Source organism: Balaenoptera ricei, chromosome 9, assembly GCF_028023285.1.
Source record: "Balaenoptera ricei isolate mBalRic1 chromosome 9, mBalRic1.hap2, whole genome shotgun sequence".
Taxonomy (NCBI): Eukaryota; Metazoa; Chordata; class Mammalia; order Artiodactyla; family Balaenopteridae; genus Balaenoptera; species Balaenoptera ricei.
In genome coordinates this window covers 72,606,845-72,634,679 of record NC_082647.1, presented here as the reverse complement: position 1 = coordinate 72,634,679, position 27,835 = coordinate 72,606,845, and the positions used below count along the sequence as shown (strand labels likewise).

The 27,835-nt window shown below is 33.9% G+C and overlaps 1 protein-coding gene across 10 annotated transcripts in view; it reads right to left on the bottom strand.

The window, feature by feature from the left end:
- Positions 1-27,835, bottom strand: part of HDAC9 (histone deacetylase 9) — a 998,074-nt gene that overhangs the window by 361,490 nt on the left and 608,749 nt on the right. For 9 of the 10 annotated variants that reach the window (XM_059933965.1, XM_059933959.1, XM_059933962.1 and 6 more), the window contains one exon: positions 22,508-25,090. In XM_059933965.1, the coding sequence (XP_059789948.1) occupies positions 24,776-25,090 (315 nt within the window). In that variant the 3' untranslated portion in view covers positions 22,508-24,775. Of the gene's footprint in view, positions 1-22,507; positions 25,091-27,835 lie in introns of those variants that run through there. The other variant, XM_059933969.1, reaches the window with a different exon arrangement.

Here is a 27,835-nt window from a genome sequence, read left to right as displayed (position 1 = left end):
GATTGGGATTGACATATATACACTAATATGTATAAAATAGATAACTAATAAAAAAAAATTTAAAAAAAGATCAGTTTCTCTCCAAATAATTACAACTGTCTTTTCTCTAGGAAGAAATTAATGCATAATATATATTATAGAAACTTTTTTTTGCATGAGTGGTACTTTAGCAATTTGACTTTGGTGAAAACAGAAAGAGAGCTTCTCACTTTCTGAACAGCAGCAAAAATCCAAAATGATCTCTAAGTGAGGAAGAGAACATGGATATAGCCTACAAAACAAAAATAAAATATCCCAATAGTCCTATCATACAATCTATGAAGAGTTGTGGGCTATGATTTGCAAATACTTGAGTTTCATAAAATTGCAAATTGCAGCCAATGCATCTTGGCATATTATTGCCAGTAATGTCTCCGTACTACATATACTCAAAAGCTAAAATGCACTTCAGTTCACATCTAGCCTTCCTGAATATGAAATACGAATAAAACGTTCCTCCTTTACCATCAGATAAGGGGGCTCTTGCAGAAGGAGATGACAAACAGGCAGCGATGTGCTGGAAATGAACTGGCAGGGCTGCTTATCAAGCGGTGACTCATTCCAGTCATTGCCTCTATGCCTTTCTCAAGGATGTTCAGGCCATATGATGAAATACTGCTGTTTGATGTCAATAAATCTTGATTTAAGGTGATAAAATTAACCATGGAAGAATGCCTTAAACACATCATGATGGAATTCTTATCCTCCTTTACACAATATATCCAAGAATGTGATTCCTTTTCTTAACAACATTTGGACAATTTGGATTATTCCCTCTCCCTAGAGATAGAGTTGGCAAGTACGTTAAAAATGCTTATTTGAAGTCAGCCATAGCCACAGGAAAACATACCACTAACCAAACCAATGATATCCTGTTTAAATCAAAGGAAACTAGACTGCTCATGATCCTAATGGCCATAAACAAAACACTGACCATAAATCCATCATGCTAAGCACTAGTCTTTATTGCTACCATGGTTGCACACAATTGGCTAGAACCAACATTGCTGTAAACCCATAAACCAACAAAAGCTTTACCCTTAGTGTGAAAATCTCTCCAAGAATATCAAGCACTGTCCTTTGGTTAGAACATTTTCAGTGCATTTCTAAAATGCTCTGATGGGATCCTTTGGTTATAACTATTTTTCTTCCTCTCTGAATTTGAATCATTCCACTCTGACCATTTAGATTTTCTGCAGCAATTACCATTGACCCCTGTGAAACTGCTTCTCAGCCATACCCTATCAGAAAAGTCTACTTGAAAATTCAAAATTTTCGGATTTTGAAAATTGTAATGGAGGCCATAGTACTTGGAATCTCTCTGCTGCCTCCCATGTCTTAATTTAGCTCAATATTTATTCCACCGTGAAAGAGTAAAATATATTTATTGGGAACTTGTTACAATGTTTAGAAAATTCCCCAAATCCAAATTAAGGATTCCTTCCTAGAGGTTCAGGCAGGCTCTAGCAACAAATGTTTATGTATTAATGGTGTTTATGTTTATGACAAGTTATTTTTCAATGTAAAATATGGTTTGTGAACCCTATTTTTAATTTAGCTGCTCCTACATATTAGTTTTAAACTATGTGAGAGAATGCAGGTTTAGAAGCAATAAAATGAAATCAATTTTAAAGTAGACTGTAATTGAGACTTCCATTAAGTTAGACTACCTTTCCCTTACTTTTTCTAAGTCAGTGATATTTTAATTTATTTCAATAGAAAATGGTCTGTGCCAGGTAGCTAACAACAGTCCAAGAGTCTCATGGAAAGATATTTACTTGTCTTAACTTTTCTTTGCAACTGTTAGGGTCCTTGTCATTTTGACTTCCTTTCAGCTAGTGACCTCTGCCCTGCTCCAATTTAAAGATAAACGAAAAGACATTTCCCCTGGATGTATGCTTCTTCTAGTTTTTTGGTGGAAGCAGTTGGATCTAGTTGTCTAACCAATTACCTCCTATTTGAAAGCACTTGCAGGGTGTTTAACTGTCTATTGGAAGAAGGAAATTTACAAAGAGGTAAATATAAAAAAATGATGTGCCATCTCTAAGAAGTGAGCCCAGAATTCAATATCAAAATAAGAAAAGGAAAACTATGAGACAATATCAGCAATATATGTAGGCATGTGCTAATATTTCTAAAACAATTGATTTAAATATGTGACTGGAATTGGAGTTAAGCAAATCATCTTTTGTACACATACATATTATTCATAAAATCTGTCTATAAATACACTAGAAATGGAGCATTTATTATTTAGGTTGCAGGAAAGCATTTCCTATGTCACTGGTAGCTTTATACAACAGCATTTCCCCTCAGTCTTTTCTTGCTCTCTGAGAATATTATACTTCTTGGTATTGCTTTTGAAATCCTATTGTTTATTCCCCTTTTTGATAACAAACTTAAGGGAATTAATAATAGAATAATATCAAAATGACGAATAGAAAAAGAGAATTACTCTATATAGTATATACACATATATACACATAATGTGTGTGTGTGTATAGATGTATATATACATAACCTCACACATATTGTTACTTTTATTCAATTTTCAAGTTATGTACGCTGTTTGTGGGGTTTCCATGTTTTTAGTTAGCTTAAAGAGAAATCTGATAGCCATCTCATTCCTTCACACATTACACTATGGAAAAACTCTATAAAGTAAAGAGTAGCTAGCCAGACTTTATAGTAGATAATGGGGAAAATTTATTGGGTAAAGACTAAAACGATCTTTATTACAAGAGACCACACCTCAACATGCAATGGAGGAAAATGTCTCCCTTGTGAGAAAACATAATAAAATATGTCCATCTAACTAGCTGTGAAACCCTGAAGAAATACACAGCTTCCCCGCTCCCTCCCTTTCTGAATTCCTTTTTATTTTGAGTCAGGCTATCTTAGGCCATTAATTAACCTTTGGGCCCTTGAGGTCACCTCTTTGGATCTGTTCTCCATATCCTGAAAAGTTTTATTTCTCAGTGAATATTAAAGCTACGTGAATATTGACTAGGTTGCCAAAATAATGATTTATTACATCTGCTAAAATGCCTTGAGTTGTAAAAATGAAAGAATACAAAATTCACTAATTTTGAATAGCACAGGTGTTATTTACCCCAATATAGAAATTTCTTTCTCATCAATGGGAGTTCTATGATAGGATCAATTATAACTTTAAAATATTGTCATAATTAAATCTTACATCTTTGAATATCTGTTGTTTCAAGAATCTTAAACTAGTCTGTGGTTTTGCATGCAAATATACATAAAGGGAACCAGCATGACGGGTGACGTGAGTGGAAGGTTTATGTAAATTATATTTACTTAAAGCAATTGAGCTAAGACTACTTACTAGCTCATACACTGAACAGCTTACTGCTTGTGCTGGAAAGTGTGTTGACCTAGGAAATGCATACACATACAAATAACATTGACAAAGCTAAATTAAGAATTTTGATGGCATTGGAAAGAAAGCATAAATGTTCATTAACTATTTATATTAAATCAGAGGGCATTTGGAAAATTCAAACTCTAACAGTTACGTTATAAACAGATGAACTCCCAAAGTACTACTATACCTGTACCTATCATACATACCCAACTTCTTTTATCTGATAATATTTGTATATGTGATGTACCTGCTTCCTACCAGATTATAAACTTATTGGAGCCAGGCAGGATCATACACAACACTTAAAACAATGTCCTACACATTATGGATGCACGATAAGGAATTAACAAATAAAGAAATGAGGACTTAAACTAGCTTAGTTAACATTGTTTCCTGAGTATTTTTACATGCAAAAGACAGAGGATTCCAACCTTTTCTTTAAACCTAGTGCTTCATAATTATGAACAGGAGAGAGGGAACAGTTTTGTATAAATGTTGGTAGACAGAGTTAAGACTGCATAATCCCTAGGGCAGGTTAAGGATATTTGAGCCAATTGCGAAGAAATTTTTGTTTTTTATATATATTGAGGCAAAGGGAATAAACATATTGTAAATCAAAAACACATTTAGTAAATAAAGTAAATCTCACATCGAGTATGAAAAGTAAGCATTAAAGAGTTGAGGATCCCATAAATGACATTTTGCAGTGTCTTCTAAGCCTTGACCAATAAGTTTTATGAACTAGAGTTAAATAGAAGAATTAAATGATAATAAGGAATATATTTAGTACGAAGAAAAAAAGCAGGGCTACAACTGTGAAGACACTCATACAATGACATCCTGACTCTAATTAGCTTTCATTTTTCACCTTTGATTTTTCTTTCTACAAGTGCTAGCACATTCTCATCAAAATAATTGGGAGGAGTTAGAAAGACTTGGTTAAAAATTTAACGTAGTAGGAATGTCTTTCTGATATGCAGATGAAGGAATTATGAGTTGAATTTATTCAATGGTCTGTGAGTCAGATCTTAGTCTCTGTTACGTTATCACAAATTGGCTGTGAGACTCCAAACCATCTCTCAACCTCTCTGGATTTGGACTGAGGTTGATATCTGAGCTCTATCATTTTCTAGATGTATGACTTTAGGCAACTGTTTCACTGATGAAGCCTACATTTCTTCATTTGTAAATAAGAGATGGTGATTAAATGATACATGTAAACTGCTGGGCCAGGTGACAGGCATTTAATTAATTCTCAAACATACTACCTTTATTGTTGTTATTTTCATTATCTAACATCTTTGCCAATAATATTTTATTCTGTACTATTTTTACATTGTTTTCTATAAAACTTTAAATACAGGCAAACACTATTTTTGCATATATTTTATGACTAATTTAGTTGGGTTATTTTCACTCATGAGGAATATCAAAAACTCTGTCAGTATAGAATGTGTTTCTCCCATCTTCTCTCCTTTAGGTGAAAATCTATTTGTCAATTCTGTTTCAAAAATAGTAAATCAGTATTCACTTGACCTTTTTTATTATATTTAAACATTCAACAGCCTTTTAAAAAAAAAAGAAGAAAAAAGAACTTTGAAGGAAATCATATGAAAATAAAAGAAAAAAGAAAAGAGAAATTTTAAAACTAAAATGGACTTTCAACATGGTCTATCTGCCTGATAGCTGTCAATAAAAGTTTAAATATTTTTTATCTTTATATGTCAGGCTGGGTTACATATATACACATACATATACAGACACACACACACACATAAATATACACATACATATGTTAATATGTATCTATATATGTATTTATGTGTCAGATTACTTTATATGCCAACTGTCCTCTGGAGAAGGAAATAAGATTCCCAAGACCAATGAAGAATAACCAATCCATATCAGCTTTTAGGACCTTGATCTTATCTTTAAAATTAAGAAAGGCATTATTTAAAAATTGGATAACTTACTCAAAGAAAAAACACAATTATTAGTACATAGCTCAAAAGATGCCTTTAAATCACCTAAAAAGTATCAGTTGCTGTGTTAATCAAGGTGCTTTCAGTAACTCATTATAGCTTTGATGAAAGTTCTTAGTTGGCAATAAAATTGATCACAATTGCTTTTCTGATCTACATGAGTGAGTTATTGCTACTCTCTTATTTTAGAGTAAATAAAACTTGAAAAAAAGTTTAAAAGTTCCACAATCACAGGCAATAAATGTAAAAAATACTCATATTGGACTATATCAAACTTAAAAACTTCTATGCAGCAAAGGAAATAATCAACAGAATGAAAAGGCAATCTATGGGAGAAAATATTTGCAAATCATATATCCAACAAGGCATTAACATCTAAAATATATGAAGAACTCCTACAACTCAACAACAATAAAACAACCTGATTAAAAAATTGGCAAAGGACTTGAATAGACATATCTCCAAAGAAATATACAAATGGTCAAGAAGCATATGAAAAGATGCTCAACATTTCTATCAACAGGGTAATGCAAATCAAAGCTACATGAGACATCACCTCATACCCAACAAAATGGCCACTATCAAAACAAACCAACAAACATAAAGTAACAAATGCTGACAAGGATGTGGAGAAATTAGAACCCTGGTGCACTATATGTAGAAACGTAAAATATTGCATCCCCTATGGAAAACAATATGAACGTTCCTCAAAAAAAAAAAAGAGTAATCATGATGTGATCCAGCAATACCACTTCTTGGTAGATATCCCAAAGAACCGGAAATAGGATCTCAAAGAGACAACTGCATGTTCACTGCAGCATTTTTCACAATAGCCGAGAGGTGGAAGCACCCTAAATGGCCACCAATGAATGAATGCATAAAGAAAAAAAAAAAATGCAATGGAATATTATTAAACCCTAAAAAAGATGGAAATTCTGCCACATGCTACAGTATGGATGAACCTTGAGGACATTATACTAAGTAAAATAAGCCAGTCACAAAAGATAAATACTGTGTGATACCGTATATGCGGCATCTGAAATAGTCAAACTCATAGAAACAAAGTAGAATGTGGTTGTCAGGGGCTAGCGGGTAGGGGAAGCTGGAGAGTTCTTCAATGGGTATAGAGTTTCAATTTTGAAGCATAAAAAACTCTAGAGAGCTGTTGTACAACAATGTGCATATCATTAACACTACTGTACTGCACACTTCAAAATGGTTAAGAGGTTAAATTTTATGTTGTTTTTTTTTACCACAATAAAAAAGTTCCATAAATGGAAGCATATTTACATATACTTATATTTAATTACACTTAGAAAACTCAACCCCCATATCTTGGCTCAAATTTTGATAACTATACCTTGTAACAAATAGAGTTGAAATATAACAATTAAAAATGTGATTTCTTACTGTATGCTAACACATATATATGGAATCTAAAAAAAAAAAAAAAAAAGGTTCTGACGAACCTAGGGGCAGGACAGGAATAAAGACAGAAAAAAATATCTATTTGAAATCTCATAATTACTTTCACCGTGGTTATTCAGGGTTTTTTTGTAAAAAATACCAGAATTTTACAAGGGTTACATTTTCTAGATGAAACCAAGTTGTACCAGGTTGTACCTATATTCAAGAGTCTTTGTTTAAGTTAATAACAAATACTCTTTCCTTAGAAAATCTTAAAAAGATCTTTATTTCTGAGTTAACTGTCACCTCATTGCTAATTTCATTTCAAACCTCAATCATGTTATAGTCTATAACATTTTCAACAAAACATCAATACTGAAAAACAGAGCTTTATGAAAAATGACTGTATTTCTGCCATAAGTTTATTTTCTGTAGAGGATACGAGTGTTTCTTGATACTAAAAATATATTCATTCTTAAAAAGTTACCAGCAATGTGGATTCTCTTGAATGGATACTACTTCATTCTAAAATCAATGTGTGGTGGTGTGTGTGCGTGGCCTCAGAAAAATCACACTCTTAACATAGATTTAAAAGAAAATCAAGTGAAAAATTAGTCATACATAAAGAACAATAGAATACAATAATGAATCTGAAAATAGATACAATATTGAATATTTAAGTACAATTACATTGAAGAACTGATCATGAAAAGCATTAGAAGATAAAAAGCACAGCTTTCACTTTGTTGTTGAAGTTTTCTTGCCCTTAAACAAAATTCAAAATCTATGTAGCTCATAATATGGGGCCCATATTAACTATGAGGCCATTATAAATGTCTGTATTGTAAATGTAAATTATGTTGTAAGAATCATGTTGGTTAAGAGGACTTACCTATTTAGGTTTTAATTCCCTTTTTCTTTACCACTTAACTTTTTTTTAATTAAAAAATGATCAAAGGTAAAGATCTTATTTGCAAATTCTCTCAAAGTGAAATCTGCAATAAACTTTCTCAAAAATTCCTCATCTACTCAAATGTAATAGATCTATTAGCTTTAGAACAAAGATATTTCCTTAGAGACTGACTGTCATGTATTCAGTATATGTCCTAAGCATTGCTCCAAAGGCCAAGCGATGTCAGAGGGACACCTAGGATAGTAGTACACCCTGACTAAATGCTCAGTGTAATTGAATTGAACTCTCTCAGTGCATTATTAAGCATGCAAATTCTCTTGAAGTTCTGAACTGTGCATGTATATAAATTAATTAAGAATCTCAAATCCGGGACACCTAATTTTAAAATGTGGATATTCAGATATGTTTATTACCTTGGACAAGTCACTTTGACTCATGGAAGTTGCTGTTAATTCAGCTGGGAATTTAGGCAAAAGTCCTCATTGCAAATCAGTTGCAGAATATAATTTTTATTCTTCTGTTTCTTTTCAAATATTCTTCACTAATTTTAAAGCTTGAAAAATATTAGGAATAGTGACTTAAATATAATTAAAGATAATTGTTAAAATTTGAATGCATCAATTAAAAAAATTAAAAATATCTTTGACCTTGAAAGAAAGACTAAAATATTGGGAACAAGTCTTGAAGTAACTGAATGTTTTAACCACTGTCCTTTCCGTGAAACCAAAACTAAACTAAAATACTCTCGTTCAAAATATCAAATGAAATATTTTCTTCTTCAACAACAAATTCACAATGAAAGATTTAGAGATTTTGCAAGATGAAAAAAGTCACATTAAATATATTCATGAACAAAAAAAGGGAAAAAAAGCTTGATTTAAAAATCACACTTTGTCAGCCAAGTTAGGGTTAAAATAATTCAATAATAATTGTCTTGAGTTTCTACTAACAAGGTAGTAACAAACTAACTAAAAATTTCTGAATAGAAAATGATAACATTCTCAACCCAATATTAAACCACGAAGAGCAGCAGCTCTTCTTCGTATCCTCAATATTTTTTTTCACCTTCCCAAGGCCAAAATGTCATCATTTTTTTTTAAAAGAAAATCAAAGCCAAATGGTAAAAATGCAAAGATTTGGTTAAACAAACAGTCAGAATTTCAGTGGTTTTATCTGCAGCATGCGGAGCAACCAAACAAAGCCAAGATATTGTCCATCTCTTTGACAGACAAAGAGCCTCAGAGGTCCAGAGTGACATGCCCGAAGGCTGGCACGTGATTTGGCTAATTAAATTAAATAGCAGGAAACAGCTTTTCCATATGCCATGGCCTGGCCACACACAAACTGTAACAGTAAATCTTTTATACTAGTCAAGGAAAATGTAACCATTAAAAAATATACAGTATCAACACACCATCCAAGAATCAAAAGTTGCATATCCACATAAACTCCCTGGGCCTGGACTTTAACGCCAAATGCCTAAGAACTTCCTAATTCACTTTAGGAGCTATCGAAAAACCCATGGTAATTAAAAAGAATGAAAAAGAAACCCCCCCTAAGGTTTACCAACAGTTTTACTTTAGCCAATATTCTGATTGCTTTAAGGACACATTTCTACACAAAATTAAATCAAAACCTCAATACTTCTGAATCAGAGTTAAAATTAAATCTATTGCTCATTTTCCACCAATTTTATATCCTCCCTCCCCCTTACACAACTGAAATTAGGAGACCTATTGAAAAAGGAATAGAGCCTTTGGAATCTCTTCAGAAAACTCTTCTTCCATGCTTCCCACAATTTCTCACCCAATACCACAATTTTCTCTAAGTTTGCCATTGAGTTCTAGGCTTTTGTTCAAGACAATGATCTAATAAGATTATAGTATAATCTTTAACTACAAAAACACACTCAATTTATTGGGATTCAATATTATGCAGAAAAAAAAAGAAAGGTGGGGTCAGTTGGGGAAAGGGAGGCAAGGAGGAAGAAAGAAAGGAGGGAGGGAGTGAGGGAGGGTGAGAGGGGTGGAACTAACTCTTTAAACTGAGGTTTGAAAGGTTTTTGAAAATTAGTTGGTATTATTATTTTTTACTTGGCTTATTCTATATAACTGTAGGATGACAAAACTCATCTAATATACATGGGTTAGCAATGCCCATTCAAACTATGTTCGTGTATATATGCCAGAAATCGATAAGAAATTATTAACAATTGTCCCCCCATGTATGCCTTCAAAATTAAGAATTGAGTGTAAAGATAGCCAAAATTCAAGAAATTCAGAGCTTAAGAGAAAATAGTCAAGCCACATAGAAGAACTGACTTGATAGAAGCCAGTAAGTGACCAGCTTCTAAAGTGAAGCCAAGGCCTAAGAGTGAGCTAAAGCAGCTCTTTCCCCCTCCCCAGGATAGTTGTATTTATCTCTTCATACCTTTACTGAGTCCCATCCTCCCTTTTCCATCCTCATCCCTGCCCCAGGGCCCTAGGCTAAGATTGATAACTCCCTAGGGTCATTCATCCCTGTAAACATCTAGGACTGTTCACTAGAGGCCCAGAGTTCACCAATTAGTGAGAGAGAAAAACCAGGATTAGAGTCAAGGCTACTATAGACCTGCTCCAACAAAACTTAAAAACGAGTCTTGAAAAGGTTTAAGTGATCAATATTGTTTAAAGAAAGACAAATTTAAATTATCAGACATCTAATGAAAATTTACTACACAGTAAATGGAGTAGGATGACATGAACAATATTCAAGAGAAAAATTAAGCAGTAGTAGCAGACACAGAAATGGCAGAGAATAGAATGAGTACAAACAGACTTTAAAACAAACACATATAAATATGCTCAAGGATTTAAAAGAAAACATAAATAAAATGAGGAGGTAAATGGAAAATATATACAAGCACCAAATGAAACTTCTAGATCTGAAAAATGCAGTGTCTTAAATTAACAATTTATTGGGTGTGAAGTTTATTTACCAGGAAGAAAAGATGAGTACAGCAACAGAAACTACACAAACAAATACAGAGAGAATGAAGAATAAGAAAAAATGTACCGAGACTTAGAGACTTGTGAGACAGTGTCAAGCAGTCTATCCTGGGTGTAACTGGAGTCCCAAAAGAAAGTGAGTGAAAATAATATTATAAAATATAATGCCTGATATTTTCCAAAATTTAAAAAAAATGCAAATCCACAGATACAAGAAGCTCAGTGAACAAAAGCAGGATGCAAACAAAGAAAACAGCATTGAGGCAAATTATAATCAAGTTGTGGAAAACCAGTAATAACAAGAAAATCTTAAAAACAAGCAGAAGAAAAATACACTATCTGATTTCAAGACTTGCTGTAAAGCAACATTAATCCAGATTCTGTGACCTTGGTGTAGAGTTAGACATATAGATCAGTGGAATAAAGGAAAGAGTTCAGAAGTTTGCTCACATATATATGTTCAATTGATTTCTAACAAAGGCACGAGAATAATTCAAAGGAACATGATAATCCTTACAAAAACTGGTGCTGAAAACTTTGGTTACCTATGTAATATAATGAATCTCAACCTTTCTTTAGTTCATACACAAAGTTGTATGGCTCAAAATGTCTCTTTGCCCTATATGTAAAAACTAAACTAGAAGGAGAAAATATAAAAGCAAATCTTTCTTGGACAGGACATAACCATAGAAGAAAAAATTGACAGAATGGGACATATCAAAATTAAAACACTCTACTCTTCAAAATAAAAGACAAGCTATAGGTTTAGGTAAAAATATTTGCAACATATACATCTATAAATGGATTGTATCCTGAATATATGTTACTCCCATACCCAATAACAAAAAGACAGATGCTCCAAGCAAAAAACATGCAACATAGCTGAATCGACAGTTTACCAAAGAAGCTCTGCAAATGGCCAATAAACACATGAAAAGATGGTCAACATCATTAGACATCAGGGAAACACAAATTAAAACCACAGTGAGAATACACTACACATCCACTAGAACATATAAAGTTAAAAAAAATATCTGACAATACCAAGTGTTGGTAAGAGGAACTCTCATACATAGCTGATGACACTGTAAAATACCCCATCAAAAAATTGTTTGGCAGTTTTTTATAAAGCTAAACATATACTTATGTCATACAAATCAGTAATTCTACTCCTAGGTATTTACCCAAAAGAAATAAAGCAACTGTCTACCAAACCTTGAATATAATATTCATAGCAGCTTTATTTATAATTGTCTATACCTGGAAATAACTAAATTTCTGTCAATGAATGAACAAATCATGTCATGTCCATACAATGGAACACTACTCAGAGATTAAAAAAAGACCGTATTACTGATACACACATGGATGGATGTCAGAAGCGTTTTCTGACTGAAAAAAAAAAAATTGAAAATATCACAGACTCTTTTTATATAATTCATTTATATGAAATGCTAGAAAAATCAAAATTAATGCACAGTGACAGAGAACAGATGAAGGATTGCTTGTGGCTGAGTGGAGAGTTGGGGTGGAGGGTTGAGTAAAAAGGAGCAAGAGAGAACTCTTTAGTGTGCTATAAATATTCTATACCTAGATCGTGGTGTACACATTTGTCAAAATTCATCAAATGTACATATATAAGTAGATTTTTGTATGTAAATTATGCTTCAAAAAAAGTAGATTAAAAAACCAATATGGTTTAGGCAGTTAAAGTAACCAAAGTAAAATCTCATTTCAAAAATTTAATCCAAATTATGATGGAAAAAAATCCAGACCTTTAGAAATGGAACATTTTTTAAATCTCCAGAAAAGCCTCTTTCTTGGGGGGCGGGGGGAAACCCAGCTTTTTAAATCTGCTTCCCTATCTAAAAGAGTATTATATTGATCTATGACACAGGAGGCAAGGATATACAATGGAGAAAAGACAGTCTCTTCAATAAGTGGTGCTGGGAAAACTGGACAGCTACACGTAAAAGAATGAAATTAGAACACTCCCTAACACCATACACAAAAATAAACTCAAAATGGATTCAACACCTAAATGTAAGACCGGACACTATAAAACTCTTAGAGGAAAATATAGGAAGAACACTCTTTGACATAAATCACAGCAAGATATTTTTGGATCCACATCCTAGAGAAATGGAAATAAAAACAAAAATAAACAAATGGGACCTAACGAAACTTAAAAGCTTTTGCACAACACAGGAAACTCTAAACAAGACGAAAAGACAACCCTCAGAATGGGAGAAAATATTTGCAAACAAATCAAGGGAAAAAGGATTAATCTCAAAAATACATAAACAGCTCATGCAGCTCAATATTAAAAAAGCAAACAACCCAATCCAAAAACGGGCAGAAGACCTAAACAGACATTTCTCCAAAGAAGACATACAGATGGCCAAGAAGCACATGAAAAGCTGCTCAACATCACTAATCATTAGAGAAATGCAAATCAAAACTACAATGAGGTATCACCTCACACCAATTAGAATGGACATCATCAGAAAATCTACAAAAAACAAATGCTGGAGACAGTGTGGAGAAAAGGGAACCCTCTTGCACTGTTGGTGGGAATGTAAATTGATACAGCCATTATGGAGAACAGTATGGAGGGTCCTTAAAAAACTAAAAATAGAATTACCATATGACCCAGCAATCCCACTACTGGGCATATACCCAGAGAAAACCATAATTCAAAAACACACATGCACCCCATTGTTCATTGCAGCACTATTTACAATAGCCAGGTCATGGAAGCAACCTAAATGCCCATCGATAGACAAATGGATAAAGAAGATGTGGTATATATATATACAATGGAATATTACTCAGCCATAAAAAGGGACGAAATTGGGTCATTTGTAGAGATGTGGATGGATTGAGAGACTGGCATACAGAGTGAAGTAAGTCAGAAAGAGAAAAACAAGTATCGTATATTAATGCATAAATGTGGAACCTAGAAAAATGGTACAGATGAACTGGTTTGCAGGGCAGAAATTGAGACACAGATTTAGAGAACAAACGTATGGACACAAGGGGGGAAAGGGGCAAGGGGGTGGTGGTGGTGGGATGAACTGAGAGATTGGGATTGACATGTACGCACTGATATGTATAAAACAGATAACTAATAAGAACCTGCTGTATAAAAAATAAATAAAATAGAATTCAAAAATTAAAGAAAAAAGAGTATTATATTGAAGTACAACTAACCACTGTACATATATAAGGCTGTAAGATATATAAAAATACTTAAAATGTGTATGAGGTAAAGAAAATAAAAAATAAAGGAATCAAGTTGGACATTTTCACGGGTTTGTCACGCCATTCAAGAAATAAAATAAAAATCAAATCATTTAAAATATGCACCAGAAAACTAAATGTTACATTTACTTTAATTCATAAAGTATAAATAAAGAAAAAAAGGGATTTGTTAGCACCACCATCATGACCAAAACATATCTAAGCTACAAAAAAATATAGTGTTAAGTCATCTTTATCATGTTAAATGAAAGTAATAGAGAGGACTAATGACTATTCAAAGTCAGGAAGCAATTCACTTAAGATCAAGAAATCATTGCAGGATTTCTTGTCCCAAGATGGAATGAATTTAGCATTCAGCAAACTGGAGACAATAGAAACCCCCTCTTGCCCCCTTCCCACACCAAAGGAAAATGTTCTCAGATCATTTTGTTAAAAAGCAAAGACACAGAAATTTCACTACTCTCGTTTATTTCATGCTGCCTCGAAATAGACACAGCCCAATGCAAATGTGAGAAGAGAATCTGTCCTGTAGGCTACTGGCAAGGCAGACTTTCAGAGTTTTGTTTCCTGGTGCTGATAATGGGGTGGGAATTAACGGTAGAGGAGAGCTGGGCATAGACAGCTTATCCGAAGACCCTCCCTTGATCAATATATTATCTTAATACACTCTTTGGCACGAAGATCATGTGGATCATTTATACCTAGAGTTAATTTAAATGTGATGACTCCTTCGTTGAAATCTGAAGAAAAATATCTGGGGTTCTTTTTACGGGAGATAAAAGGAGATAGATTGAAAGGGGATGAGAGGAAGAAGTCATGTACTCACAGGGTCTCCCAAAGAACAATCCAACCTGGGTATTGCCCGACGAGTCATGAAAGGGTTGCAGTTCAATCAATTAAATTCTGGACTGTTTACTCGCAGTCCTTGGGACAGGGAGGGGCAATCCAAGCCACCTCCTGCAGGGACCTACGCTGTATATTTATTGCCTTTTTCTGAGTGTGCTGGGACATGGAAAAGGTGGGGAAGTTATTGTTCTCTGGTTTTTTATTTACTGAAGAGAAAGTTATACATTATTAAAAAGTGAAACTGAGTGTGAGGTAGGTTCCAACCAAGGAGAAGAAAGTAACTAAATTTCCAAGAAGTTCTTAGTCATGTTATTAATAGTGATTTTACTAGCTTTTGCTAATTTTTACTCTGCTTCAATTTTGCTAGCACACGTTGGTATTTACACAGACTAACCCATTTAAGCCTCATGACACCCTAATAAATATTACAATTGTTAATCACGTTTAACAAACCAGTAAACTGAGGCTTGGCAAAACTAAGTAATTTGGAGGTGGAGTTGCTGGTAGATGAAGTTAGAGTTGAAACTCCTTCAGTCAGTCTACAGAATCAGCATTGTCACTAGGCAGTTACACCTATAATGCAATTTCACACATGGATCTCAAAGACAATGAGAAATGCCACTGTTCAAGTTTTTTGTATACACAGTCAAAACAACACATAATTTCCAGGTTCAGAAATAGTTTTCCTTAATTAAATATGCATAAAGATGAGGTTGATTTACTCTCTAAGATTAGTACAAATCATTTTGTTTTCTTTCCAAGCTCCAACTTTCAAAAATTATATAGATTACATGGATATAGAAAAATTAATGCAGGTATACCTCATTTTATTGTGCTTCACTTTACTGCACTTCGAAGATACTCTATTTTTGACAGATTGAAGGTTTGTGGCAACTGTGCCTCTAGCAAGTCTACTGGCGCCATTTTTTTTGACAGCTTTATTTTTAAATTAAGATAAGTACATTTTTTTGACATAATGCTATTGCACACTTAATAGATTATAGTGTAAACATAATTTTACATGCACTGGGAAACCAAAATATTCATGTGACTCACTTTATTGTGATACTTGCTTTATAGCAGTGGTCTGGAATTGAAGCCACAATATCTCTCATATGCCTGTATTATAAAGAGCCCATGAAAATTGAGGTATTGTATTTTATCTAAAAATGTGTGTCAGATATTATAACAGAATAATGATTAATATAGAATACAAATTATGAAAAATCAATTAGTAAGTTCTGAGTAATATCAAATAATAAATTCATCAAGAAAAAAATTTCCGTCATTTACCCCTAGGTGAAAATGAAAATTAAACAGTAACGATTATTACTAGAGCCACCTTAAAGAAAATGTTACTAATGGAGACATTCAGCACAAGAAATAGTCCAACAAGTAAAAAATGAGTCTACATTTCACATTAGAAAACAAAAGTGAACCTGTAATCATAATAGGGAAGAAAATGTCCTTTAGCCATTAAGGAATCTGAATAAGAGAAATGTAAAACAAAAATCATTCAAATGGCATTTAATTGAGAACTTCATAGGTTCCTTGTGTGGTTCCAGGAACCCTGATATTTTCCCTAGCTTCAAAAGGCAAAAGGTAATAATGAAAGAAAAAACTACATGGTAAATTGTACGGAACTGATTCTAAGTTGACTGAATAAATTCAGGCGGGTTAGGGAAATCAGAGATGGCATAAAGGAGAAAGCAGAGAAAGGTTTGAAAAAGGAAGTTAAGCACTTTCCAGATAGTGAAAAAAGCTTGATGAAACTCATGCAATTGGAATCCCAAGTTGGAAATTTGCTTTGCATGGAAAGTGATTAAGTTAGATTGGGAGGGATAAGTGCCTGGTCAGAATATAAAGGTCGAATTATGAGGACTGAAGTTCGATGATAACATTTAGATAAAGATATTAGGAAGATATTACTGTATTTTCTGCCACAGAGAATGGGAAAGTGGTAGTGGAATTTCACAATAAGTTAACTGAATTAGTGTAAAGAGGACACTGATGTGGAAGGAAGTTCTTGCAATGATAAAAAAAAAAATTGTTTTAGTATTAATTATGTTAGTGACTAGGGAAAGCAGAGCCAAAGAGAGAGTGAAGAGATATATGATGGCTGGAAATCAGAAATAGGAATACCAACTGCTTATAAGAGATAAAGAAGAGGAGATGATCAAAGGTGACTTCGGGATAATCCATCCCAGAGTCTAAATGGTGGTTCCAAAGACAGAAATGGAAGAGTGAGAAAAAACAGCACATTTTACAGAGGATGAACTTTTACTAACTTTGAGATGAGAGTGGAGCAATGAGTGTACTGTCTTTAAGACTGACAGTATTAATAAAACACTTGATAGACTTTGAGTTGTCTTTAAGGTAAAAAAAGAAAGAGATCTTTAAACCCTTAAACCATTAACATGCCACAGATCTCTGCTAACACAACATTTTATACCTTTATGTTAGACTAAATTACAGCAACAGAAAGATACTGGCAAGAGCAAATACTCATCGTTCAGATTTTATAGCCTACCTATTTCCGAAATGATGTAGTGAGATCTGTCTATTAACATGAGAGAAAGATGATCTAAAAGCAGTGTTGTACAACATTAATGTAATGTGAGCCACAAATGTAAGCTACATATATAATCTTAAATTTTCTAATAGCCACATTAAAGAGGTAAAAGAAAGCAAGATTAATTTTAATAATGTTATATAACCTAATATATTTAAAATATACTATCTTTTAATATGTAATGAATACATGTCATCATTACTTAAGTATTAATATATTTCTATACTATGTCTTTGAAATCTGGTGTTTATTTTACACTAAAGCATATCTCAATTCGTACCAGTCACATTTTAAATTCTCACTAGCTACATGTGGCTACCAGTTTGGAAGTACAAATACACAGTTCTTTGCAGAAATTCTGTCAACAGAGGAACAAAGATCAAAGACTTGAACATAATAACTTCAACATACAATTTAAGTGCAACGTAGACATAAGTAAAAATGAGTAACCTGGGCAGAATTTTAAAGCCGCATAAATGAAGAAAAATAACTTTGATTTTAGCTTTTAAAGATCACCAGGAAAAAAAAAAAGCATTTCTTAACAGAAAAATAAACTTAGTATTTTCCTCAGTTTATATTAGCTATATTAAACATCAAGATTGTAGCATTTAATTGAGAAGAAAAAAAAAAAGAAGCACCATCAAAAGCTAGAAGGCAACAAGAGACAACACCAGGAATGGTGGAAAAGCAAGACCAAAATCAACTAGGAACGAGGAAAATGAAGATGATGGATGAGCAAGTGGAGTTCATTAATCAGTAAGTTCTTATCTCTTTAAAAATAACACAAAAGCATGGAAGAATATTTAAAAATGTGCATAACTCAAAACAGATCAAAGACCTAAAAGTAAGTTATAAAATTATAAAATACTTGGAAGGAAACATAGGTGCAAATCTCTGTGACATTGGATTAAGCGACATATTCATAACAAAAGAAAAAATAGATGAATAGACTTCAACAAAATTAAAAATGTTTGTGCATCAAAGGACACTATCAAGAAGATGAAAAGATAACCCACGGAATGGGAGAAGATACTTGCAACTCATATAGCTGATAATGGTCTAGTATCCAGAATATATTTAAAATCTCTTACAACTCAACAGTAAAAAAGATAAACAAGCCAATTAAAAAATGGGCAAGAGACCTAAATAGACAGTTCTCTAAAGAAGATAAGCAAATATCAGCAAATATCCAATAAATAAATGAAAAAAATGTTCAACATCACTAGTCATTAGCGAAACAGAAATCAAAACAACAGTTATCATTTCACATCCACTAGGATGGCAACAATTTAAGAAAAAAAAAAAAAAAGGAAAATAACAAGTGTTAGAGAAGATGTGGAGAAACTGGAACGCCTCATAGATTGCTAGTGGGAATATAAAATAGTTCAGCCACCGTGGAAAACAATTTAGCAGTTCCTCAAAACTTAAACAGAGTTACCATATAACCCAGCAATTCCACTCCTAGCTATATACCCCAAAACACTGAAAACATGTTAAAACAAAAAACTGTACACGAATTTTCAGAGCAGCATTACTCATAATATACAAAAAGTGAAAACCACCCAAATGTCCATCAACTGATGAACGGATAAACAAAACATAGTATATTCATACAACAGAATATTATCCAGTCATAAGAAAGAAGTACTAATACATGCTGTAATGTGGAGGAACCTGAAAATATTATGCAAAGTCAAAGAAGCCAGACACAGACACACAAAAGGCCACATAATGTATGATTTCATTTATATGAAAATGTCCACAAAAGGAAAATCCATAGGAACATAAAGTAGATTAGTGGTTGCCAGGGGTTGGAGGAGTGGGGGATGAAGAGTGTCCACTTAACTGGTACAGAATTTCTTTGAGTTGATGAAAATGTTCTGGAATTAGGAAGGAGTGATGGCTGCGCATCATCGTGAATATACTAAAAACCGCTGAATTGTACACTTTAAAATGGATAAAATGGTGCATTTTATGTTATATGAGTTTTATCTCAATAAAAAACACAAAAACAAAAAACAACATACCACAATAGCTCAGAAATTCTGAGGAAAAATAATTTGCCAAGTCTTGGCAAACTCCATAATAGACTAGGAAATTATTCTATTAGAAGAGGGAAGCAAAACGGACAAACACTATCAAAGAAGTAATAGCAGTAAATACAGTAACCTATAGTTATACTACAACTATACTTGACCTATAATTAACATGCAGGTGAAATAGAACAATATACAAGAAATACAAGACAGTCTATTATGAAAACAATGAATCAGAGAATCCAAGAATCTTAGGTAAAAGCTATTAAAAATCAAGACATATTTTAAGAAGTGGTTTAGGGCCCCTGGCCATCTCCAGAGCACTGTTTCTGAATCAGACTCTCCCAAAGGGCTTGAAAAATGTAGATTCCTGGGCTCCTAGTCAGTACAACAGGATCAGAACCTCTGCAGGGTGTGGTCAGGAATCTCAATTGTCAACATCTTCCCTCAAGACAATTTTTATGCACCTTTCAATAGGAAAACCACTTCGGAGGTCTAGAACTCAAGACAAACATCCTTATTTTTTTTTTTACAACACTATATACAGACTATACTATGTCAAAGTGACTATCAAGTGCATCCTTGATACGTCAAAAAAGTTTTTAAAGGCAGTGTCCTGACTGCTTAGAAATTGAAGTCTCCTCCCCTTCGCTGGGGAATGAAGGTAAGAAGTGGCAAGGGAGAGCTGTGAGATGGTTGAAATCTTGTCTCTTTCACTCCCCCAAAAAGTTAATTCCAAGTGCAGTCACTGTTTCACCCCATCTCAGGACTGGCTCTGGTCAGAGAAAAAGAGACTCACAAATTTTCATGATTCTAATAGTTGAACATAATGTACAAGAATTAGATTGCTCAACTGTGATTTAGAATAAAAAAAGACTCCTGATCTCCTAACTTACAGCAATGACTGAAAGAGAAAATGGATTCAAAACAGTTTGGAAATTCTGATGGGCAAAGACAAAGAGAGCAAGAGAGCGAGAGAGCGAGAGAGCGCGAGCGAGAGAGAGAGGAGAGAATAAAGTGCTAATGATTTAATAAACTTGGACATGTAAGAAGAACTGTTGCACAAATACAGCTCAGGGGTAGAGGCTGAGAACAAGGGCTGGTGCGGGAATGTCTGGGTTCAAATGGGAGCTAGACTGTCACTAACTGGGTGACCTTGACCTGATTTGACTTCTCTGGGCCCCAGCGCCCTCATCTCTACAATGGGACAATAATATCCACCTTGTAAGGTTGTTGTGAGGACTAATGCTTTAAAAGATGTAAAGTGCTTATAACAATACCTAGTACATTATATATTTGCAATAGTTAAAAGTCTTTTTGTAAATCCAGATGGTCCCCCAAAGTTGCATTGTCTAAACCCTACAGTTTATAAGCCTTAAAGAAGTTACTTTAAATGAGAATAGAGACCTTTTAAAACCTAGATAGATTAGTTCTGTAAAGTCATATTCCCAATATCCTGCTTCATTTGCCTGAGTTCTTTGATTGCCTGCACACACCCACCCCTTACTTTCCCTCTAAAATCCAGTTGGAGGAATGACCAATAATAAAGGGAATGGTAATCTACCTCTCAAACTCCTTCTCTAGTATCTCTAAGTCCCTGATTATAAATGCTTATAACTTGTACACCTGGATTATTTATCATTGTTCACCCATAATTATACACCCACAATTGTATATTTCCATTAGTGGAAAAAAATCACAAAGGAATGCCAAATTTAAAAAAATGCTGTTGTCCTCCTATATATCCGTTGAGTACCAGGCTTCAAGAAAACGTTTAGTGTCTGAATTCCTTTTTAACATACTTTAGAAAAAAAGAAGTATGAAACAACATAAAAATTTCTTAAAAACTGTCTTTCTTAGAACTATGAAAAGTAGCAGTCTCCATTTCAGCAGCCACCTTCACCAGGGAGAAGGCAGCTCTAGGCTATCAGAAGAGGAAATCTAATGGTTATTCACCGCAGGTCCTGGCAAAAACTATTTTCCTGAAGAAGTTTCTGATATTGATGCAGTTATCAGTCCCTGTACATTTTGTAAATCAGATACACAGTATAAAATCATTATCTAATTGATTCTTCCAACTCTTTTTTGAGGATCTCCAGTACCAAGTTAATTTTGTAATTTTATAGTCCAAAGACAATTTTCAGGAAATTATGACTAGCATCAATGGTATTTCCACAACTCTGACCAAATTATCTAGTTTACCGCATTATGCAATGATAATCCATTTCATAATACTCAATGATATCAGCTCCAGAATTAGAGTAGCTTTACCTCATGTGACACTATTGAAGTTTAAAGAGAATCAAAGAATATAAAACAAATATTTTTAACCTATTGAACCACATACACAGTAACACATTATGAAGTACTGACTAGTAAGTTTTGCTTGCAACTGACCAGAAAAGGAAAAGGAACCCTTGGATGTATGTGGTCCGGTTCCCTTCACTTGAGTCAGGCTCCTTGTTCTTCACACTACTATTATAATAATTGTTTCCATATAAGGGGAGGTCATTTAATTACTCTTTTCTCTTTAAATTTATGTACTGTCACTTTATACTTGTAGGTCAGGTCCTTACTGTAATAGATATAACTATTATGATACACAGAAAATTATTCATTTTAATATTTTATTGAGTGCTTGATATATTCAAGGGATTATATTAACCTTTTTAAAAATAATTTTTTAAGTTGAGCAAAGTTAGGAACTGATATCTATTTATATAAAATTTTATATTTAGAAGTTGACATCAAAGATGATAACATATGAAAAAGGCCACGCGGGGAAAATAAAACTGCAACAAATTTTACATGTGTTTGCTATGTGATAATGGCTGATGTAAACAGGTTAAAGTCACTATCGTTGAATTTATTATTTTTAATGGCATTAGAAGTAACTGCTCGAAAGATCTTTATTTTCTTGTTTCAACAAAGAATGGCAATATATTTTGGTATATGAGACCTAGTGCATGAGCTTCAAATTCGATTAAATATATCAAGTTTACACAAAGCCATATGTATGAAAGGGGATCTTTTAAAAAAAACTTTATTTGAGAAAGGAAGAGACTTATAACAGAAGGCAAGAAGAGAAACATACAAACAATATATTTACAACACAAAACAAGAGATCACCTTCAAGGGTGTAAATTATAATAAATACAGTAGATTTTAAAAGAGACATTTATCAATTAGCTCTAAGATTATTTAAGTCCAGCTTTCCTTTTCACTGGTTCCAGGTAGTTTTCTTGATTAAATTCAAAGACTATCAAATTCAAACAATTAACGTCCACCAACTGTACTGATGAAGCTCTCTCAAATGACATTATAAAAAATAGGTTTTTTTTTTGTTTGTGATTACATATCTTTGCAGTAATATTATACAAAAGGCTGTTCAGCCACATGTTCCTCCCCAAATAAAATGTATTTTAAAAGATGCACTATCCCTTTTTTATGAGATTGAAAAAAGACTTTAAAGAAAATGTATATTTATGAGATGGGAAAAATAAACAATTTTATCTTAGGAATGTCATATTTTTAATGCAAAACAACTGACAAAAAGTCATTTTAATCTGAAGGAATATACTAACCAAAATATGTTGGTAGTAGGAAGTGTTGCCTATTACAGCTATTTGTCAAATTATCAGGACTTTCATTATATGGAAATGTTTTAAACTTTCTAACTTCTAGTTTATGTTCATTTAATTTGAATGGAGACTTTTTAAAAAAGGATAATGTATCTTTAGCAGTAACCTTTTTTAAGAAAGATTTTAAAATGTCACAGCAAAATGTAAACAACACGTGCCAGTAACATACAGTTGTACAAGGTCTACATTTGGCAAAACTGCTATATCTCCTTTGAAACAGGATACTACACCTTAAAATGCCTCGGATTTAGAAATATAAATATTTTAATAGAAAAAAACCTCACAAAGATTCTAGGTCAATTTGGATTATCCATATTAAAGGGGTCTTAATACAATGAATCTTTAACTAGCTTAACAAAAGTAAACCTATAAAACAAGGTAAACATATCAAAAGGGAGTATGAAGGAAATGTTCCAGTGAAAAGCTTCCTTAACAATTTCCCTACTTGTGGTGTTATTTTCTTAGACAATAAATCAATTCATAGAGTGCCCTTTAAAAACAGAGAGAGTAAAACACTATCCTCCGTTTTTTTTTTTTCCCTACATTCCTCAGTACATGAATCACTTGGACTTCCTGTTTCCACAAGGCATTTCCTGTTCAGCCTCATAGAATCAGTTTTCTGTAGAACAGCAGGAACCTGACAAAGAACTGACTTAAATAAACAGTCTACTGTTGCCTTCAAAGTTGTTTGCATTTCATAACATCAAAGGACATAGTCCTTCTGAAGGTGCATTATGTACAAGTAGATTCTTTTGTTAAACCTAACTTTCCTAATTTTTTATTTGCCAAAATAGTATGGTATATGCCGTGTCATTATGGAATTATATTAAAGAGATCCTAGTGACAATGATTATCAAACATGATACACCTTCTTCTTTTAAACATGATTTTGACTTCATATCAGATAATAATCACACCGTTACTATGTTTTCCACAACTGTAGATACAATACAGTATCTGATTGGACCATAATGCTGCACATTACTTCTTGCCAACATTTGCATCTGCTTCATTTGATCTTTTTCAATAAACAATGTCATCAAATAACACAGGATAAAAACGAAATGAGCAGTACTAGGTGAGACATAATGTAATATTTAAAATAGTGCTGTGCTGTACTTTGCATCTATATATTTAAAACCACCTCTATTCCTAAAATTTTCAGTTGCAATCTATACAATAACCTAGGACTACTGGCATAGTAACCAGAACATTTCACTTAACAAAAAAGAGAGAGGAAGGAAGGGCTGACTACCTTTAACAGGGTTCAAGACTGTAGTATGATACATTATATACAACAATGTGAAAATTGAATTCTGCATATCAAAAAAATCAAGAACTAATAGAATGTTTCATTGATCAGACTGGGAAACTATATCCAGCAGTCACTGATCTCAACAGATAAACTAAAAACAACAGTGAGTTCGTTTTCCTTAGAAGTAATTGGTGGGGCAGGCTTTGGGATGAATTAAAACCCTATTACTTGGATACTGATGTAGTATAATTTTAGTGTAACAGGTATTTCCTTACCAGTAGAGTTTCAATGAAACCTTGATATCTATATAGAGATCAGTATATAGAAAGATCTATATAAAGATATATCTGCATTAGAATCCTTAAACACTAAAGTCAAATCATTCAGAGATATAATCGGATAGGAAATTATATCCATTTACCAAAACCTGCAATGCATTTCATATTCAGATAATGACTTTAATTACAAATCCTGGAGCTAAATCTTTGCCTATTACCTGTTGCATAAAAGCAGCCTGCTCCCCAGATTCCATTTCCTGGATCTGAGCATCTTCATCACTGTCCACTGGTTCCTCCTTGACCTTCACAGCCCCAACTTGTCCCAATGTGTCATCCACACAAGCACTGCTGTCACTCCTAGTGCTGTTGCCACTAGAGGGCGCTCTGTCTTCCTGCATCGCCTGGTCCCCCTGAAGCTCTTCCTCCGCTTCCTCGAGGTGACTGCCCGGTTGCTTCAGTTGTTCAATAGATTTCGAAAGCAGCTAGAAGAGAGTGTTCAGGGGTTCAAAATTCAATAGTTCTTGGTGGTAACAGAGCAGCAACATACACTTTGATTTCTTATGACTCTACTTCAGTACACTCTGATATCTAATCTCTGAACATTCGTTTCAGAATGAATTTGTACGCAACAAACTTCCTCAGTAGTACTAAATCTGAAGCAGTCCCATCAATTCCATATTGTACTGGTGTCCTAGACAGGGAATGAAGTCTTTAAGTGGTTTTTAAAGATAGATCACTCTTTTGGAAAAAAGTAAATAATAAACTTTTTCTATGGAAACAACGAAACTTTCACAATCTCATTTTCCAACAAATGGCAACCACTGTAAAGGACAGAAGCACAAATGCTAAGAGTTCTTCTTGCCTATTAATTTTCCTATACCTAAATGGTCAAAGATAGAAGACCTTCCTATATACTTCTAAAACATGGATATACTGATTTTGAAATCCTGAACTTTAAAAAGATGTGGAATTAAAAAAAATTTGACAGCACTAAAAATGTTTTATAAACATATCCAAATGTAAATTAAATAACAGGAAAGAAACAAGGAATTCTTTTTAATTTGAAAATTATTATTTAGACCTTTTATTTTGTAAATTAAATCATACTTAATCTTCAGAAGTGTATGAATTATAATTTTAAAAAATAATTGACAACACACCTAACTTAAACAATAGCAAAATGCCATAGTATAAAAGCTCAGAATATGGGGAAAAATTCTCAAGATGATTCCATCTCGTGTAGGTTTTTTGTTTTATTTGACAAGGACCCTATTGACTGATCATCTGCAGATCTTGAACTGTGTTTTCAAGAGTGGTTAGAATTTTCTGCTGAGTCAGTGCCCATGTAAGCAACACGCCAATTATTATAATGAGCAGCACGGTTAGAATACCACCACAAAAATCATGAATACAGATTTTTCTGTGAAAAATTCAAATTTACCTCCCACTCACACCTAACTATGTTTTTAAAACCAAACACATACTGTAGAGTTAGAATACATAAGAACTCAAACTGTGCAGGGTGTCTTAACCTCTTAGATATTCCTCCAATCCTCACAACCTCAAATGGCCCTGCATATGCTGACAAAGCCTTTCAATTTCACTGTAGTAGAATTATCCTGGGAGTTTTCAACCATTTGTTCAACAAATATTTACTGAGTGCCAACTATGTTCAAGACACCCGGGTAGGCACTGGGAAAACAGCCACTGCCCTGCCCTCATGGAGCTTATAGTTTAGAGTGTTAGAAAGGCACCAAATAGATACATAAATTTGTTCTTCTTTTCAAGTGTGGTAAATGAAAAAAAAAAAGAAACACAGGGTGTTAAAAGAAAACACACTAGTTGGTATAGGAGGGGAAGTGTGGACTACTAAGGAAGGTTTCACTGAGGAAGGGCTGTGTTTAGGCTGAGACATGAAAGATGAAGGATGGACAGGAGTCGTTGGGTGTGTGTAAGGAGTGGGAATCAGGGGAGGGACCACTTCTGGCAGAAGGCACAGTGTGTGGACTGATAGAGGAGCCCTGTGCATTTGAGCCATTGAAAGGCCAGTGGGGTTTGAGCACAGGAAGACGGGGAGAGGAAGCTGGAAGACGATTTTGGAGAGGGTAACACAGTTTATAATATATTTGGGTTGTGAATAAGCTTCTAGAGAAATAAAATATAACTTAGGATAAACCACATATAAGACCTAAACATCACTAATCCTAAACTAGACATGATCAAGTGAAGAGAATACATACCAATCAAAACTCATATCAAAATGAAGACGGTAAACTTAAATATTAATTTCCTTCATGCTTACAATCTAACGTCTATTGTTCCTGGACATTCAGTATAAGGAGAACATTCATCCCACCGTGCTTTAAGTGTTTTTAAGTACTTTTTAGGAAACTATCTGCAGCACTTTTGTACCAATTGTGAACACTTATCAGCTCTTCTTGTCTTAAAAACATAATAACTTGAACACTGTTGAGATTCTGGAGGAAAGAGACAATGTAATATTCCTGAACTCTGACTACACAATTGTAAAATTCCATTTAATTGGCTAGGGGAAAAAACATCTAACACCACAGAAAACAAGCAGGGTTTTAATTGAAAAGCTCCAGTTTTAGCTGGGACACCAGGGATAAGAACATTAGGTGACAAACACCCACTCACTTTTCAGAGAGAGAGAGAGACAGAGAAAGAGAGAGAGAAAAAAGAGAGAGAGAGACAGAGAGGTCATCAGCCAGGCCTGCAACTTTGACCTCCATCACTCACCTAGAATGACATACAAGAGCAGGTTAGAGGATTTTGTGGGGAGAAGAGATTTACTTAGAAAAAGTATTAGTCAGGTGAAGGAGAATGCAAGAGCCCCTCAGACTATCCGCCAGAAGACTGCTGCAATTCATCTTATGGATGGATGGTTACCGAGCTGTAGAAATTCTCCCTCTCGCTACCAAAGCTTAGCTGGAAAGGTCCCCGGGAGCTAGCTCATCAGAGCTGATGGGCCAAGGATACTGGTGGGTCAGAGACACCTCCACAGGGTGGTCAAAGGATCCTGCCCATAAGAGCCTCTGTGAGGACAAAAGAAAAAAACTCTATGGGATGTGTAGCCACAGGACAGGAACTAAAGGCCATTCATGAAAGGTCAGCCAGAGAGCACATGACCAGTGTCCAGGAAATGCCACGTCAAAAGTTCCTGCTTCCTGTGGGTGACTCTGCATCTTATCCAGCTTCGGGATGTT